This window comes from Mesoplodon bidens (assembly GCF_964165515.1).
Source record: "Mesoplodon bidens genome assembly, chromosome: 12".
Lineage (NCBI taxonomy): Eukaryota > Metazoa > Chordata > Mammalia > Artiodactyla > Ziphiidae > Mesoplodon > Mesoplodon bidens.
In genome coordinates, this window is record NC_138168.1 from 59,316,976 (window position 1) to 59,336,976 (window position 20,001).

At 37.2% G+C, this 20,001-nt stretch overlaps 1 protein-coding gene across 1 annotated transcript; it reads left to right on the forward strand.

The window, feature by feature from the left end:
- Nucleotides 1-1,265: 1,265 nt before the first annotated feature.
- Nucleotides 1,266-18,632, forward strand: LOC308626245 (protein LEG1 homolog; the record flags this gene model as incomplete). Its single annotated transcript, XM_081251094.1, has 6 exons — nt 1,266-1,566; nt 3,411-3,497; nt 4,952-5,136; nt 6,286-6,386; nt 10,119-10,357; nt 18,499-18,632. 6 exons carry the CDS (start codon nt 1,266-1,268, stop codon nt 18,630-18,632), a joined length of 1,047 nt encoding a protein of 348 aa, XP_081107220.1.
- Nucleotides 18,633-20,001: the final 1,369 nt, after the last annotated feature.

Genomic DNA, 20,001 nt, shown 5'->3' on the forward strand with positions numbered 1-20,001 from the left:
CTTTGGTGAGAGATAAACTAATGGGCATCTGAAGGTTTTCCATCAGGGACCTATAATCAAACATTCTCTAGAAGTACTCACAGGACTCAGCATGTAGTTATACTCAGGGATAAGATTCTCTACAGTGATGTAGTAGGATATGCAGCTGAACCCTAAGGGAAAAGACACAGGCAGAGTCTAGAGGAATGCATGTGTAGGTTTCCAGGTATGCTCTCTCCCTCCCGTGAGAGGTGACACAGAGCACACTTTCCGCACAGCAACAAACATGCAGCAACATATGTGTGATGTTTCCACCCAGGGATGCCCATTAAAAGCTCAGTGCCCAAGATGTTTATGGGGGGCTAGTCACATAGGCATCCTCTGGTTTACTAGGGGGCTGGTCACATATGAAAATTCCAGACTCTACAAGGAAGCAGGTGTTTCACACATACCTTATTGTTTGCACAGTCTAGGTAGAGTTAATCACCTTGTCATTTAGCTGTAGATTGGGAACTTTGAGAGTCAAGTACACAAATGCCAGCCAAGGGTCAACCTTGCCAGCAGGTTTTTCTTATAATAGCAATCTCAGGTTTGCTATGTAAACTCTTTTCTGCAAAGACAAGTAAATTCCATGTCTTTATATTTCTAGATGAATAAGGTCAAGACAGATGTGTAGGAGTGTGCTTAACTTCATAGGCATTAAAGGACAATGTAAATATAGTAGCAGTTTCCTAAAAGTGTTTAAAATATTGACTCATTCAACATTAAAATTTTCAACAGCTTTTTTCAATTGTCATGTGAATAACATATTGATGATGTTATTAAACAAGGGAAGCCCATTTTTTTCATTTTCTTTTTTTAAATTGAAGTATAGTTGATGTACAATATTATATTAGTTTCAGGTATACAACATAGTGATTCAACATTTTTATGGATTATACTCAATTTAAATTTATTACAAAATAATAGCTATATTTACATATATATAGTGCTGTATAATATGATCTTGTTGATCACTTATTTTATACATAGTAGTTTGTATCTCTTAATTCTCTACCTCGAACTGCCCCCCTTCCCTTCCCTCTCCCTTCTGGTATCCTCTAGTTTGCTCTCTTTACCTGGGGAAGCAGCCTGTTTTCACTGGTAAGACTTTCCCAGGGAAGGACTATCATCTCCAGGAAAAAGAACAGAGATTTGATATGCTAGGATATAAGCAAATACCATGACTTCTTCCTCCACTTCCCAATAAAAGCTCTGCCACAATCTCCACCCCCAGCTCTGGCATGATGGCTTTCCTTCCTCCCTGGGCCTGTGCACTAGTTGGTTGCATTTCTGTTTCTTTAGCAGGAGCTTTCAGTCTCTCAGATCTGTATCCCCCCCTGTGGGATGAGAGTCCTGGTCAGTTCAGTGACTACAGGGTGGAGAATGGGAAGTATGTTATTGAACCCTGGGTATACTCTAAGAGAATGGGGATGTATAAAATCCTCTTGAACAAAACAGCCAGTTATTTTGAGAAATTTGAACCAGATAATGAACAAAATTTTTTATGGGGATTGCCTTTGCAGCATGGCTGGCAATATACTACAGGTAAGAATGGCCCTTGTTTTTATTCTAATGATCTTCCAATATAACCATGTTGTAATTGGGAAATGGAACTCTGTATACACCATAGCATGTCTTTGAAAATCGATTCTTTTCTTTTTCCTCTTTTCCCCTCATAACCATTATTTTTCTACTGCTTCTCCTTCTCCTCCATCAATCTTTCTGTGTTGCCTGTTTTGACTAGAAACTGCAATGGGGCATATGGCATAGTTGCCAAACACAAAAAGACTTCATATCCAACCTATTGGGCATTCTACAAATATTTATTGAACTCCTACTAGGTGCCAGACTCTATTCTAAGCACTGGGATGAACAAAACAGTCAAGGAGATATGGATTAAAAGCAGAAGGTGATGTCAAATTAGTTTGAATTTTGTAAAGTTCTAACTATGATAACCTATACATGGAGATGGAGAGAAGCAGGAGTGGCACCTTGTTCCTGAGGATGTTTCGCTGCAAAAGATTGATTCCTTTCAAAAATAAAATACATTCTAGTGTTTAGTTAGAAGATATGTTTGGGCCAAAGACTCACAAATGATAAGATATTTTGGCTGATGGAGAAGCTCATGAAACAGAGTGGTGGTGCCTCCTTCCTCCATACTGGTAATACCACCAATAAGGAAATTTGTTCTGTTCTGATGGAAAAAATATAGGGAGAAGATTAAGGTTTATCTAAGATCTGAGGGGGAGTCACATACAGGAGCTACTGAAGTTGGCAATTCATGCACCTTTGGTCAGGTGATGCCTTGAGACTCAAACCAACTCCTGTTTATCTGGCTTTCCTCAGAGTCAAAAAGATAGAGATCCAGGAGAAATCATTAGCACACAGTCCACCATGGGAGGCACGCCAGACTCCGGGGCCTGGGGGCCGGCGGTAGATGGAGGCTGAATGCTTTTCTTATTCTTTCATTACATTCACATATTATGATCAAGCCTGACTAAACTCATCTAATGATGGGCTTATATGTCTCCAGCATTTTCTAAAAGTAGCTGTGGGGTGCAGATAAGTAAGTATTGCAGACAGTTTCCCTGTCGTCAAAGACCTTACAACACAACTGAAACAGGAAAGGTATTAGAAATTAAACAGAGAACAATAAATAACAACTCTTTGTTAAAAACTAAAGTGCAAAACAAGGGACAGAGTAGAGTCAGCTGGAGTAATCAGAAAAAAAGAATGCATTTGAACTGAGATTTGAAATGTGGACAGAATTTCACTGTGGGAAAAGAAACAAAATCTACTAGGGAATAAAAGAATGAACAAAAGCAGAGGTTCTCGCATGTAGCTGCAGGTTGAAAACAAATATCTAGTTTTTAAAAATACCAATGTCTAGGTCCACCACCAGAAATTCTATTCTGATTTAATAATATGGAAAATTAAGCTACAGAACAGAGCCTGGAAATAGCATGGCATAGGTATATGTGACTGAGTGCAGGTGTGTGTGCACACTCACGTGCGTGTGCAGTCTGAGGAATAATCAATTAGGAAAACTCACACTTGTAATATTCATGCAGGTTAACGGCATTAACAAGTTCTTTATCAATCATTGCTTTGAGAACGATTAGGTTAGGAAAAGGAGAATAATTACAAAAGCAAATAATATTCAAAACAGATAATCCAAAAGTGGAATACTGCGGTGATGTTAGATCAAGGAATAGAAATTGGTTCTGAGATGGGAAATGAAGGGTGAAGAGTGATAGGAAGATAAACACAAGTCATCAAAAGAAAAATGTTTGTGCATCTTTGCAAACAAACTGTGCCTAGGTAAGGAACAATTATTACCAGCTTCAAAATGTGCATAATAAATAATCTGTGCATACTCTCTCTCCTAGGCAGATTAGTTGATCCCAGCCGAAGGACAGACTGTGGCTATGAATCTGGAGATCGTTTGTGCATCTCTGTGGACAGTTGGTGGGCTGGTATGTTCATATAATAGCAAAATAGGTAATAACCTTCCCGCAAAGAAAATATTCAACCTAAAATCTGAGGGACAGAGACAAAAACAAAAACAGCACTATTCCTCTGTAAAAAGGAATTTACTTCATCATGTACCTTGTGGCCTTTATGTCACATTCTAGGATTTATGGCCACAATTTTAATAATGATTCCTTAGGACATATTTCACACGGGGACTGAATTGAGGAACAGCAAAGGACGACGGCCTTTGAATGGCCAGCACTGGCGGTTAGACGGGAGGTCCCACAGGCCAGAGGGTTTCCAAGGACGAGGCAGGATGAGAAAGGAGAGGACAAGAAAACGATGCTTTCTCCTCATTTTGCTCAGATAAAATGTGTTTAACTTTGAAACTCAAAAAAATGTCAGAGATTAATCTACCACAAATTGCTCTATCAATCAGTAATCGAAGGCCTCTGTCGGATATTTAATACTAAACTAATTAGAAGGTAGTTTGTAATTCTTTAACTTTATTTTGTGTTTTAGTAGTGAAATTAATTTACACACACTTTCTTAGAGATATTTCCCAATAATTAGAAACCAAGTCACATTAAATTTCACTTTCTTGCAGTGACACCCATCATATACACCTTTACCTATTTTTCTCATAGGATACCACTGGAGTCTTCAAAGACTCACAAATAGTCATGACTACAGATCTAGAATTCAAGCTTCTTCTGTCTCACATGGACTCCATAGTTTGGAGTATAAGCCTGCTACCCTGGGGCGTAGGACTGCATTCAAAATACATGTCTATGATGAAAAATGTTCTGCATCACCAGTGGGAATCAGTACAACAAGCTTTATAGTCAACTATATCATGATGTCTAAATTTGCTGGAATAGGTTCCGTTTAGAGAGAAATTTTAAAAATCTTAATTCAGTGTTAATTTAATTATCCAAAGATCTATTGGCAACACTTACCCAACATTTTTGCTTTAAAGACCTAATGTAAGACAAGGACTTTGTGACATCATGGTTGCACATTAAACTTGGTTAAATAAAATACAAAATATCAATACTATAACCATATTAAGATAATTTAGAAAAAAATCACATTTCATGGTAAAACCTCAGCTAGAGGTGTTGTATCACTCTGTGCACAAGTAGATATCTTTCTTCCATTTTTACATAATGCTTTGAAAACTGAATGGTACCAAATTCATTAAAATTACTTTTTGTTTTAAAATATTGTAGTCAACTATTTTAACCCATATTCATTTCTAATTGTAGGGTTCTTAACAGAAACATGTTAAAGTTATGTAATATGATCCTTAGGGAGATTTTCAATATTTTGCAGTGACTTTTTTTTATGTTCCTGGATCTGTGAGTTTTTGCTTAATGGTTTACAGATTACTTTAAAATATCCTCTATCACATTTGTTAGCACTTGTGGTAATAATAAGTGTTTTGCAATTACAGATATAAATTACTTTCTATGTGCACTACCCTTCCTTGCTGCGGTTGATTCTGGCATAATGGGGATATCATCAGATCAAGTCCTGCTTTTGCCACCACCTAAGGACCAGACAAAGTTTTGTCTTAATATTTCTAGTTGTCAGTCATCCTTTCCTAAGACGATGAACAAGTGGAATGCCCTTTACAAGGTGCCTTTATTAAGTTTTATAATTTATTCTCTTAGGAGGTGGTAAGATAATTTCTTTTCTTTTTTTTTGTATAATGCTTTCTGTTTAGGTTTTTGTGTGCATTACATGCTATAAAAATGTAAAATTTTATGCCAGTTATATTAATGTCATTACATTACAGCAGGGCATTACATGTCATTTACACCCTCTGAACCAATGCAGCATTAATAGAAAACCTATCCACTCTTCTCACTCTAAATAAGCCATACATAAATGTGAGAGCACATAGGATAGCTCACTGAATGAAAAGATTATTCTGGTAAATTGAACCTTCAAGTCAACTGAGCAATAACACTTGGGAGAAATATGATTATGGAGTTGGTTTTAGAATAGTCAATTAACTTATTTCAAGTGATTTGATAAGTGGTCACAAATAGGTATATCTAAACAATTATGTGGCAATCAAAACCAAATATTCAGTGACCAAAATAAAATACATTGGTTAAGCACAGTCATGAACCAAAATCAATGCTAAAAGACAGATTTACTAGTTCTATAGATTATTAGTTCATTTTTAAAGATGTGATTAAATTAAATATTCTGGTAATTCCCCTCCCCCCCCCTTTTTTTTTGCGGTACGTGGGCATCTCACTTTTGTGGCCTCTCCCATTGCGGAGCACAGGCCCCGGATGTGCAGGCTCAGCGGCCATGGCTCATGGGCCCAGCTGCTCCGCGGCATGTGGGATCTTCCCTGACCGGGGCACGAACCCACGTCCCCTGCAACGGCAGGTGGACTCTCAACCACTGTGCCACCAGGGAAGCCCTCCCCCTTTTCTTAATGTTAAACTTTTGTGGTAATTTCAACTATGGTAGCAGAAAAACTACTGATAAACAAAAAGTAAAGTTCTCTTGGTCAGTATAAAATGCTGACTTTTGGGAAAACACATGCAGTTCATCTCTTATAGATGCACTCAATATTACTACTAATAATAGATAATTATTATAGTCTTTACAGAGTGTTAGTCACTAATGGCTTACACAAATTAATCCATAGAAACAAAATTTTCCTGTCATGTAGAATATTGCTAAATTGTAAATGTGAACAAAATTAAATTGTAGAGAATTGTTATAGTTGCTCAAATATGAATAAATTTCTTCTCTTTACTATAGCATTTGCAGTCACCTTCTAGTAGCTTTGAAGACTTGTTGAAGTACTTGTGGGATGCACATCTCTCATCCTTGAAAGATGCTTACAAAATTTTTGAAGATAGGTAAGAATGGATCCCAAGTTATTTCTACTTAATATGGCAAATAATTTTTCATCTTATTTATGCCTTTTTATTCATTTTCTAATATCAATCTTCCTATTAAATGTTATATTTAATCATTAGGGATTTTAATGATGATGTGTGATTATCTTAGTGTGATCAGGCTTAAAAATTGTTTTATGAAGAAGGGGCAAAAATTTGAGAAAAAAATCTTGTACCAACCAACCAACCAACCAATGAACCAACCAACCAACCAGCTAACCAACCAACCAACCAAAAAAACATACAACCAATTTCTCTCTATTAAAAAAAAAAAAGAAAAGAAATTATCACTGTTTTTTTTAATCATAGGCACATAATATGGTAGCTACATACTTGGGGAAGAAAATTAAGTAGCATCAGGGTTTGCATACAAAATAGCCTAGAAGATTATCAAGCTACTCCACAGGTACACTTAGAAGTATTATACAACTAGATTTGAGAGTGTAAGAATGATTTGTGTTAAGATGTGAATAGCACTGTATTAGTTAGTGTTCTTCACAGAGACAAACCCAATAGGAGATGATAGATTTATAGATAGATGATAGATAGATATAGATTTTTTATTAGGAACTGGCTCCTATGACTATGGAGGGTGGCAAATCTATAATTTGCAAAGCCAATGTCCAGTTCAAGTAAAAAGGCTGCAGCTGCTATAGAACCAGGAAGAGCTTATGTCTCAGCTTGAAGGCCATCAGCCAAGAGAATTCTCTCTTACTCACTGAAAGATTAATTTTTGTTCTAGTCAGGCTTTCAACTGATTGGAGGAAGCCTATCCACATTATAGAGGGCAAGTTGCTTTACTCCGTCTACAGATTTATATGGTAATATCTTCCAAAAATACCCTCACAGAAATACCCAAAATAATGTTTGACCAAATATCTGGGCACCCTGTGGCCCAGTCAAGTTGGTGCATAAAATCAATGACTACAGACACTATTTAGGGGGTGGAGTCACTCCCCAAGAGTGAAGTATGGGGCTAGAAATCTGGGTATAGTATAAAACAGGAACAACAACAACAACCAAAATCAGGGCTCACTGGCCTTATACAAGCAAATTTTTAAATCCAGGCAAGAATGTTGGGTACCTCATAGTCCACTGGTTGTTGTCTGTCTCACGAACTCCATCATCCAGTAAGGTAAATAAATCACCTGATTAGCAGGTTCACAGCATATGTCCTCCTTTACCTATTGGTTTCAACAACTAGGTATTAAATTTGAGCAATCCAAACAGTGATAAACTCAGTTTTCTCATCTTTGAACTTGTAATAATAACAGTACATACTACATAGGGTAATTTTGGGGATTAAATCTATCTATGCATCATGCTTAACTATCATCATCACAAGAGGCAGTAGAGGGCAGTTGTAAAGAACATGAACTTTAAAGCCAAGTTGCTAGTGTTTCAGTCCTGACTCTGCAATTAATTAGATGTGTGGCCCTGTATTGCATCCAGTTTTTCTCACACGAATGTGAGGTACAATAAACAGCCATTAACCCTCAGCGTCATATGACAGTAAGCGTTTATTGCTCACGTGCCTGAGGCTTAGCTGGGCAGCTCTGCGGATCTTTCCTGGGCTCATGTCATGTTGGCTGATTTTTACCGGCCCCACAGGGGTGAGTGGGAAAGCTCACCTCTGCTCCACCTGTCTCTCGTTCTCCATCAGGCAAGCCTGGGTGTTCTTCACTGTAATGACAGAATACAAAAGAGAGAAACCAAGTGTGAAAATGCATTTTAAGCTTATGCTGTGTCAAGTGGACTAATATATATTTTTTAATTTTTAATTGAAGTATAGTTGATTGACAATATTGTGCTTTAGGTATACAGCAAGGTAATTTGGTTTTATAATATATGTATATAAATATATATATTTATATACATGTACATGTACATATATATATTTATATACATGTATATGTACATATACATACATATGTATCTATATTCTTTTTTATTCTTTTCCATTATAGTTTATTACAAGATATTGAATATAGTCCCCTGTGCTATACAGTAAATCCTTATTTATCTATTTCATACATGGTAGTGTGTATCTGGGGAAGGGGCACTGGAAAATGACAAGCCAAAAAACAGGGACATAGAGAGTATTGAAGAATTGAGGCCATGTTTACAATCTGTAGAGCCTGGGAACTTCCTTAAAACCTCATGAGTTACTTTCTTTAGGTAAAAATAAATACTAGGAGTTGTTTCTTTACATGAGACAATACTGAACCCTGTGTAGTCTACATATACTTACATAAAACTCTGGTCCTGGATCCGCAGATTGGCTGGTACATGTATATATTTTATGTTTTAAAATATATTTTAAATTAAAATGAGCCTTTTAAGGTGTATTTTTCTTTTTGCTTGGACATATTTTAACTGACTTATTGGTTGAATTGTTCAATAGCACATTCAATAGAATAATGTGAAAGGCTTCCATTGAATTTCACTTGTGCTCCTATGGCCTCTGTGTCTTGATCTGGTGCCCACATCCCTTTCCCCCTTTCCTAGTGTTGCAATTTGTTTAACCCATTGTTACTAGGCTATGTGGCTATCGGTCGAAATCCTTATGAATTCACATTTCCTTTAATCCTTACTTCATAATCAGCTGTGATGTGACTAAAAATAGTCAACTGTGAATCCAAACCAAACTCTTCTCTCATTAAGAGTCCACTGTATGCAGTCTTCCACTTCTGGAGAGGCAGGGAGGAGCCTGTGTGCATGTGAAAGTTTCACAGCAAGGTTTCTTCTCTGGGTTATGTTATGATTTGCTTAACATTGACAAACATGATGCAAATGTTTTCTGTTTAATAGACCCTACATATGTACTTTGGAAACAGAAAAATTAGAATATAACTTAATTACTAGAAAATTGAATATAATCTAACGAGAAAACAAACTTTTAAATATATGAGTAATATAGTGCTTTGGGAATATAGTGGAGTAGGAAATAGTTGATTCCACCTCAGGTGGGATGGCAGACTTTGTGAAGGAGGTGACACCTATGATGAGACTTAAAAGAGAATGTAGCTGGTGAGCAAAGCAGGGAGTAGACAGTGTTTCAGGGGGAACAACTTCATTCAAAACCTGCAAGTTGTTCAGCAGTGGGTGGGGACAGGAGCCATGAATTATATAGTTATAAAACTAATTACTACACCCTAACCTTTCCACTGTAATAACTTGTTCCCCAAATAGGTGACAGTTTGGTTTCCCGGCAGATTTCCTCCACTAGAAAAAAACCCATGTATTCAGAAAATCAGACCAGAAAAACAGACATCTGTCTCTCTAGGGTGCTCAGTGTTTTAGGGGTCTCCTGACCCTAGGAAATCAACAGTTTTACTAAGGCTGCCTGAGTCTAGCAGAGATTTTACCTTGGAAACTTTGATTTTTATCTGCACATTTCTACTACTTAGTCATAGTCTAACACCTGGTTATATGATTCCCAAGGTATAAGGTATCTGGTTAATAGAGATAAAAAACTCAAAATAAAATATAAACAAGTGATGGGATGGTCCTTTCCAAATTTAAAATTTTAATTAGTTATATCTTCAAAGGCAGGCACTCAAGCCATCACATTCTAAAACTAAAAGCTACATTCTTAGTTTGTTGGCAGAAGGTGATCTTTCCTAGAAAATGACGAGGCTGAAATTCTGAGTGGAGTAATTATAATTGTACATGTTTCCACTTGTCTTTTAGGTTAGAATATTATTCTAAACCAGAAGCAGATTTTGGAAGAGATTGGTGTGTGGCTTTGGACTATTTAGCTGCAGCCTGCTTTCCTACAACCTTTATTCGAGTATCTGAGTTCCAGAAGGGCCTGCCACCACGAGTGCTTGTTGATGGGGATAAAGCCCCCTTCATCAGTGACTTTACTGACTTTCAGAACGCAGTCCTGCTTGGTCTAAATCTTCTTCATGAAGTGGATAACGCTACAGGTAAAGGCCTTATAAACAATACCTTAAAGAAAATCAATATTGTGTTGAATAGATAAAAGAAGAAATAATGATTATCAGAGATATAAGTTGTTAAAGCACATACTCTCAAAGAAAGTCATGGTTTCTTAAGGATATCCATCACACACATTTTGGTCCTTGCATTCATGGCTTGTCCTTTCTTATGGGTCCTGTTAGACTGCACCCCACAGTCCTGCAATCCTTGCAACAGCCCAGCCATGTCAGCTACAGAGACGTCAGCCATTTACTGGACAGGAAATCTTACGAAGTCAGAGGCAAAGGGACTGGAGCAACACCCCACGGTGGTACAGCCAATAGCCGGCAGGACACAGTAACAACCTTCGCTACACAGGGGAGGAGGAGGCTATCAGTTATAAGGGACGTGACATCAGAAGGGCTCCTTGGTTTCCAGGGGGATTGTTGGAATATGCCTCCCCTCAGCTCTTTGGGTTAGAAACTTGCAAGGGCCACTGTTTCCTATTTGAGTACCCAACATACTGGAGCCGTTCTGGTCCGAGGACTAGAACAATCATTAGCTGAGGGTTGAGCTGATCACGAAGGTAGTTACTGATTAAAGTTTCAGCTTAGGAGGGGGAGGCAATCATGCACATAAATTAAGGGTAAGGCAGTGCTGGGTGGAGCAAGGCATACACAGACAACAAGAGAGCAGCCATCTTATGGGGCCTGACCATACAGGTTCTTATTTACCCATGAAACTACCAGACTACTTTGTGTACTTCATTAATCTACAAACCCAGATATATTCTTTTTGTTGTTGTTGTTATAGTATTTTTTTAAAGAAAAACCTTAATATCACTCTCAGATTTAGAAAAAAAATAAGAAAACCTGCCGTGATTAATGAGAAAACTAGCAAACTGACTTATGTGAGTTCCCTCCATCCAGCCTTACTAGTCATGGCAGAAGTATTCTGCTTCAGCCCCTCAATTGTAGGGTTTCCTAGAAGAGTGAAAACCAGAAGAAATCTTTTTTTTTTTTTTTAAAGAGTTTTTAGAATTTGGCTTTTCTTCTTTTCTTTTAAATTTATTTATTTATTTTTGCTGTGTTGGGTCTTCGTTTCTGTGCGAGGGCTTTCTCTAGTTGTGGCAAGTGGGGGCCACTCTTCATCGCGGTGCGCGGGCCTTTCACTATCGCAGCCTCTCGTTGCGGAACACAGGCTCCAGACGCGCAGGCTCAGTAGCTGTGGCTCACGGGCCCAGTCACTCTGCGGCATGTGGGACCTTCCCAGACCAGGGCTCGAACCCGTGTCCCCTGCATTAGCAGGCAGATTCTCAACCACTGCGCCACTAGGGAAGCCCCAGAAGAAATCTTTAATTGAAAGTTTGAATTACTACATCATCCTAATTTTCCAGACATGCTCTTATGCAGTGAACCAAACTTAAAACATAATTAAAATATTAGTATTTTAAAAACAAAAAAAATGAATCTGAAAGATTTAAAAGACATAAAAGCAAAGTAAACATTAAACTATAAGTTTTTGAACTCTTATTTGCATTAAGTAGAGTAAAAAACCCAAACGTCTTAGGGGCTTCATGCAACTGAAGTCTTTTCTTGCTCCAGTAATGGTTCCAGGGCAGTGTTCTCAGTCCGTGGCAGCTTTCCTTCACACAATGAGTAGCAGACTGAAGATCCTTACATCTGTGGTTCTTCCAGCCCCTGGCCTCTACATTATTCACATTTCACCAGCAGAAAGACACTATAGTGTTGGAGAAAGCCTGGATATTTCTCTCACTTCATCTCATACTCTATTGGTATGAAATAGTCACATTGTCCCATATCTGGACACAAAGGGGGCTAAGGAATTAAATTGTTGCCCAGGAACCACTCTTGTGTGACAAATCTACACCATGAAAGGAGATGCATGAATTTTAGGAGTCGCCTAGCCATCTCTGCCAAATTATTACATAGTATAATTGCATTCTAGGCCTGGATGGTATAAGCTGGCTCTTACCTGTTAAGATGCAAAGGGTAAAGAACTGAGTCAAGAGTTGAAAGTCCTTGAAAGCTTGGAAGGCCCATACTACAATATTTTATTAAAAGATTCAATTTTATTGAAACTTAGCTTTGGATTTAATATGTGGTTTTGAGTTACTCTCACAAGAAAAAAATTTGTGATTAAATATTGAAAACTACTGATTTAAAAAAAATAAACATTGATAGCATAATTGTTTAGATATCACATAATAAGGCATTTACTATTATCTATCCATTATTCTCATGGCCAACCACTCTCCACACTCCCACTGACACTCAGACTTCAGTAACAGTGCCAAAGGCCTTGGAATTTCCAAATAAGCAGAGGATAGGGAAAACATATATTAAAAACAAAGCATAATTAAAATACAAATAGTGACATTTAAAAATGAACATTTTAAATTAATTCAGTAGAAATACATATTTACTTTCACAAAAATACTTTCAAAGTATCATTTAACACTTTTTAGTCTCCAGAAGTATTTTATGATGTTCTTCACAAGGAACCTGAGTTAAATACATATGAATAAATAAGTAAAATCAAACTTTTCAGGCCTCAGGTTAGCTCTTTAACATTTTCACTGATGACAAGAATTGGCATGGAGGAGTTTTTTAATTTCTAATTATGTAAAATTCTCAACAACCTCTCCATCTTCAGTGGCATCAGCTTTTAATCCTTGACTACACATATTCTAACACTAGAGAACTCATATTAAAGCTGAGAAATAATATTAGGTAATAAATAAGCAGTAAGAAAAGAAAGGTTGCATAGGTTTTTTGTTTTTTTATGGGTGATGTTGAAAATAAACAGTGAAGACTGAGTGAAGGTTCAAAACTGTCAGAAGCTAGATTCAAGGTAATGAAATTCAAAGTGCTTTAAAAACTTATTAAACTTTACGTTTCAAGGCTGAGGCCAGCTGACCCCTTCACTGCCCCATCCTGACCAAGAAGGTCATTGCCTCATCCTCCTTTCTTTGAATGGGGACAACTGTTTGCTGAAGTGTGATGAGTGAAGAAATGGGAGAAAATGAGCTTGGGCATCTCAAAAGCTTCAATTCAGATAGCAACATAGGAGGCTCCTGAGCTTACCTCTTTCAATAGACACACCTAATCTAGGGCTACATACAAAACAATTCCTTCTGGAAAGGATCCAGAAACTAGCTGAGAGACTCCTACACATCAGGCGAATGAGAAAAAAATCCCACATTGAAACAGGAAGGAGTATCTGTGCTATAAACCCCACCCCTGGCACAGTGACACATGCCTCGGAGGGATCTCACAACTCCCAGATTCTCCCTGAGTAGTGAAGGGTTTGGATCTGGCATCTCAACTTTTAAGACTTCCACCTGAGAGATGGGCCGCCAAAACAACTAGCTTTTTTTTTTTTTTTTTTTTTTTTTTTTTTTGCGGTACGCGGGCCTCTCACTGTTGTGGCCTCTCCCGTCGCGGAGCACAGGCTCCGGACGCGTAAGCTCAGCGGCCATGGCTCACGGGCCCAGCTGCTCCGCGGCATGTGGGATCCTCCCGGACCGGGGCACGAACCCGCATCCCCCGTCTTGGCAGGCGGACTCTCAACCACTGCGCCACCAGGGAAGCCCACATCCAGCTTTGAAAGGCAACAGGGATTGCATCCATGAGACCCAGGAGGCTAAAGTGAACTAAGAGATACTTCTCAAAGGGCTTGTGCAAACTCACTGTGGCAAGCCCCTCAGAGCCCAAAGCAGAGGCAGCAGACTGAAATGGGCCCAGTCTTTCCATGAAAGAGGCCTATTTGCTTATCTTAATAGCTGCAGACTGAACGGCAGTCTTCTAATTTAATGCAATCAAGGGGCTGGCTACAATATTCTCCAGAGACTGGAATCCCATTGGGTGCCATCTTCACACTCTTCCTCTGTCTCACTCCAGATTGCTGATATATCCTGGAAAGGAACTTGTGCACACATTTGGTGCCCCACTTTTTTACAGCTGCCATGCAGGGGATACCCCTTGAGTGCCTGGCTGCAGTCTCCAGCAGAGTTTAAGTTCATGGGTTCCACAGGACTGTAACAAACAAAAGCTATAGCCTGAGGATCCAGCTTACAATCAGCCTACATCTAGGTGCTTCCTGAGATCCCCCGCTTTGGGACACTGACAGGTCTTGGCACACCCTCAATTACTGGGAGACACTAAGAACAAAAAAAATTGCTTAGACAATCACAAAGATTGAGAAACAACCAAGAGCTGGGTCAGGGTTAAATGATAAATTTCATGTCCTATACAAGGCCACTCCTTCAAGGCAGAGAGGGATGGCTGTTTTATACAATGCACAGAAATCAACACAGAGAGTCAAGAAATGTGAAGAAAAAAGGAGTATGTTCCAAATGAAAGAACAAGATAACACCTCAGAAGAAAACCCTAATGAAACAGAGATAAGTGATTACCTGATAAAGAGTTCAAAATATTGGTCATGAAATGCTCACTGGGGTCAGGAGGACAATGCATGAACATTGTAAAGTAAAAAAGTAAAAGTAAAAAAATTTGACACAGAGAAAATACCAGACAGAAATCACAGAGCTGAAGAATACAATAACTGAACTGAAAAATTCAATAGAGGGGTGGATTTGACCCCTGGTCAGAGAACTAAGATCCCAGTGTGACCAAAAAAAAAAAAAAATTAAACAGAGTAAAGATAGCTTAAGTTCCAAATAAAATGAACCTAAGGAGACCCACACCAAGACACATTATAATTAAATTATCAAAAGTTAAAGACAAGGAGAGACTCTTAAAAATAACAGAAGAAAAACAAATTATGTAGAAGGGAACCTCCATAAGACTGTCAGCAGGTTTTTCAGCAGGAGCTTTGCAGGCCAGAGAGAGTGGCACAATATATTCAAAGCGCTGAAAGAAAAAACATGCCAAACAATAATGCTCTACCTGGCAAAGCTGTTTGTCAGAATTGAAGGCAGCTTTTTGAAGAAAAGCAAAAGCTGGAGTTCAACACCATGAAGCAGCCTTATAAGAAATGTTAAAGGGACTTTTTAAAGCTGAAACAAAGGGTGCTAATTAGTAACAGGAAAACATATAAAATATGTCTCATTGATAAAGGTAAAATACAGTTAAATTCAGAATAATCTAATGTTGTAATGGTGGTGGGTTAATCATTTATGAATCTAGTATGAAGATTAAAAGACTAAAGAGTAAAAATAACTATAATTTCAATTACTTGTTAATGGGTACATAAGACAAGAGATGTCAATTGTGATACAGAACATAAAACTTGGGGGGTGGGGCATGAGAGTAAAAATGTAGAACTTTAGAATGTCTTCAAACTTAAGTTGTAGGCTTAAAGTAGACTGTTATAAATATAACATTTTATGTTAAGTCTCATGGTAACCACAAAGCAAAAATCTATAGTAGATACAAAAAAAGGTAAAGAGAAAGGAATCTAAGCATACCCTACAGAAAATCATCAGTCACACAGAAAGAGAGCAAGAAAAGAAGAAAAGCACAAAGGAATTATAAAACAACCAGAAACAATGAACAAAATGGCAATAAGTCCATACCTATCAATAATTACTTTACTGTCAATGGACTAAATTCTCCAATCAAAAGACATAGAATGGCTGAATGGATAAAAGGTAAGACCCAACTGCATGCTGCCTCCAAGAGACTCACCTCAGTTTTAAGGAAACTCAGGCTGAAAGTGAAGGGTTGGAAAAAGATATCCCATGCAAATGGAAACCAAAAGAAAGCTCAGGTAGCTACACTTATATCAGAAAAAATAGACTTTAAGACAAACATTGTAAGAAGAGACAAACAGGATCAGTATATAATAATAAAGGTTCAATTCCACAGGAGGATACAACATTTGTAAATATTTATGCACCCAACATAGGAGGACCTAAATATATAAAGCACGTATTAACAGAACTGAAGGGAGAAATAAATAGCAAAAAAATAATACTAGGGGACTTCAACATATCAATAGATAGATCATCCAGGGAGAAAATCAATAAGGAAGCATCTAGGATTGAAAAGTATTTTGGAGATTATTAGAGTTTGCAAACCACTGGCCCAATAATGGATCAAGGCATTTTTGTTTGCTCTACAAATATATTTAAAATATCAAATTATTTGTGAAAATATAATAATGATAAATTTCATGAAACTCTAAATTTCTGAGACTCTCCTAAAAACATTATAAGGCAGGGTATGGTGGGGCCATATTTCTGCATGTCACCAAGTTCCTGAAGTTGAGTAGGAACTGCCTCTCCTTGAAATAGTTTTTATAGCTACCATCACTACTAATTTTCTTTTTTATTTTCTCTTTATTATCCTCCCTCTTCATCTCCATCCCAGATTTATCTTAAGGTGAAATTCCAGGATCCCTGAATTCCCTCCATGGGTTTTTCACATGGTCAGGTCTGCAAACACCTGGCCCCAGTGAACAGCGTCTCATGGACACAGCAATCCTTGGGTGCACAGCTGCACTGTGCACAACTCCCACTACTAATTTTCTATATTTATCAAATCTCAAACATTTATGTTACCTTCCTAGTCTCTGTGGACATTAGTTTTTCAGCCTCCAATATAAGTAATGACTAGTGTTATATATATGAGTTAAATCCCTCAAGGAATGAGTACTGGTAATTGTGCAGTATCAATAGATAACATTTTTTTTGCCCCTATCCAAAATCAAAACCAGTTGAGACAAGCAAAGGAATGAGTGAATGGAACCTCAGCTTTAATGCTGGAAAACAATTGAAGAATATGATTTAGACATGCAGCAACAATGTTCTCCCTAAGACATACCCCTACTCTAGACCTGGGAAAGGGCACCCAAGTGAAAGTTTGCAGAATAGGTCAGTATCCTAGTCACTTCCTCACTAGTCTAGATAGAAAAAAGAGAAAAAGAGCTATTCCTGGATCTTAGGACTTTAGTAGATTAGCTCTAGCCTATTGAAAAGCATGAACTGAAGGCTCATACCCATTAATCAGGTAACATGCTTTATCTCCATGGAAAGGAGCAAAGGATGTTCATGAAAATAGCTCTTAATGGAAATTAAGCATTATCCTCCTATCCCCAAAGAGCCTAGGAAGAAAAAGAAGTATACCTGGGACCAAGTATTCTGGATACTGCCAAACTGTTACCTCTTGTACAGTAACAGATCTAACCTAAAACATTTCTTCTTTTCAAAAACTGTTTTTAAAACTCTAACTTATTTTCTTTTTACTTAAAATGCACTTTAATTGCTGTACATTTTACTGATTTATTTTTAAGTATATGTAATATATTCAAACTTAAAAAGTCTAAGTGACACATCAAATGAAAACAAAGTCTTCTTTACCATCTTTCTTCACTTGTATCTCTTGGTCTTCCACCTAATTTTAAAAAATCAGTCCTTGGTGCAAATTTATTAAATTTTAAAAAATACTTAAAACGGTTCAAATAAATGAATAAATAAAACCCATGTTGTCTGTACAAATGAAATCATACTCACTGCTCTGCACTATACTTTTTACTAGAAAATCTTCATGGAGCTTTTTCTGTATCAGGACATATTGATCCAACCCACTCTGTTTAAATGATATGTAGTGTTTCTTTTAATGAATATACCATAACTGTGGACATTATTTTCTGTTATAAGCTGGTAGCAATAATGTAACAATGGCATTTTATGTATACATTTCTTGCCATAATTTATTATTTTACCAATAAATGTGTAGAAAGGAAATGTATTCAAGTTGATGGGTCATATATTGCCAAATGGTATTCAAAAAAGTTTTCAGGAGTTTACATTTTTGTTATAAAACTATGAATTAAGGTTCTTATTTTCTCCAACCTACTATCATATAGCAATTTCTATAATTTGTGTGTAATGTAGAAAGTGCTACTTCACTCATATGAATTTACAATTCTTTGACTGTGTTTATGTGCTTTTCCCAGTTTTCTGGTTTATTGCTTATATTTCTTACTGAGTTTTGCATGAAGATCTGGTCAATTATTTTTAAATTAAAAAACTTTACGTGTATAATTATCATGTAATGTACATATATTTGTATCCAAAACACATAGAATTTTTTTTAAATAAACATTTTAGCAAATGCGTATACATTTAAATTTACATGTAATTATTTTATATTTTTCCCAGATTCACTATCTTTGACTATATGGAAAATTTTAATGAAGACACAGGTTGCAAAGAAGCTAGCTCTAGAGATTTTTGAAGCAATCCTTGCAATCTTTAATCCAACGTTTCTGGAAATGATTAATGAATTAAAATGAACAATTCTAACAAATTGAACAACAGTAATTTCAAAATTTAACACTATCATAATCATATAGTTTTCTTGTTTTTGGTGTTTTTGACTTATGTTCATTTGTTAGTATTTTGTCCATACATTCCTAACTTTAAATTCAACGTAATGCAATGATTATTTTGCTCAATTAATAATTCTTGATTTTTGAATTCATTAACACTTAAAATGTTTAGGATCTAAAGACAATTGTGTTAAGCTATCACAAATCACTAAGAAATTAATAAACAGACAATAAACTTGTATGGCTCTTCTGTTGTTATCCTAGGTAACCCAATTTCATGAAATTTAGAGCAATATGTCTAGCTGATTTATAACCAAAGTCCAGAACATTTTAAAATGAAGTACTGACATTCAATTAAAGTTTTAAAACTCATAAAACTGACTTGGCAAATAGAATATATAATGTTTGTTAGGGTTTTTTTTGTGTGTGTTTTCACTGACAACAAGTGTACAGCAATTAGGTAAGTTTCCCCTCCTTTGGTCCACAATTGATAATGAGTGCTTAAGGATCAAATTTCTCAAGGTTGCTCTAGTAGGAGACAGTATCCACTGGCTAGGAGGTGGTGACTTGTAGAGCCACATGAAGCTTTCATATAAAGGCTTTCCCAGTGATAGGGACAGAGTAAAGGAACAAAGTAGGTCAGTTTTGGGGGGCTCCAAGGAGCTCCAGTTCTTTATGGCTCAGCGAAGAAAGAATTCGGTGAGAGGCAAAGTGATAAATAAGAAGTGATTTATTAGAATAGGACACTTCTGAGGCTTACAAGCAGGCTAGCGAAAGGGTGCTGTGCCCTGAGAACTTAGTGGGCTACACTTCTATAATCAAAGGAAAAGTGGGGAGGGGAAAAAGACCACCTTCTTCCTCATTCTTGAGGAGACGTCATCGGTTCCTCCTCCACTTCAGGCGGGGGAGTTTTCTTGTCCCTATGTGGTCAAGCTGGGACTGTCATGGAGGAACGGAAATGAGCAAAAAGACGGTAACATATGCTAAAAGTGGTTAATCATCTCAGGTTTTAGTATAATGTCACCTTTTCCTTATATTTTTGTTTTTAGTGTGTGCAGAGGGGTGTGCCCTAGTAATCATAAAATTGCTGAGTTCACTGGGCAGGCAGTGGGTCTCATACAACCACTGTTTTATTGTCTGGGGGCAGGTCTCATGCTTCTGTTGCATGGTTTTGTTGCTATGCAAGCCTGCTCGGCTTTGTGGTTAAGCAAACCTGCTGTCTTGAGTTACCATTAACATACAGGGGTCTCCCATACTTTTTTCTGTACTTACAATCCCCTAGCAGGATTAACTATTTAATTACCTACTTTGTTCCTTTACTCCGTCCCTATCA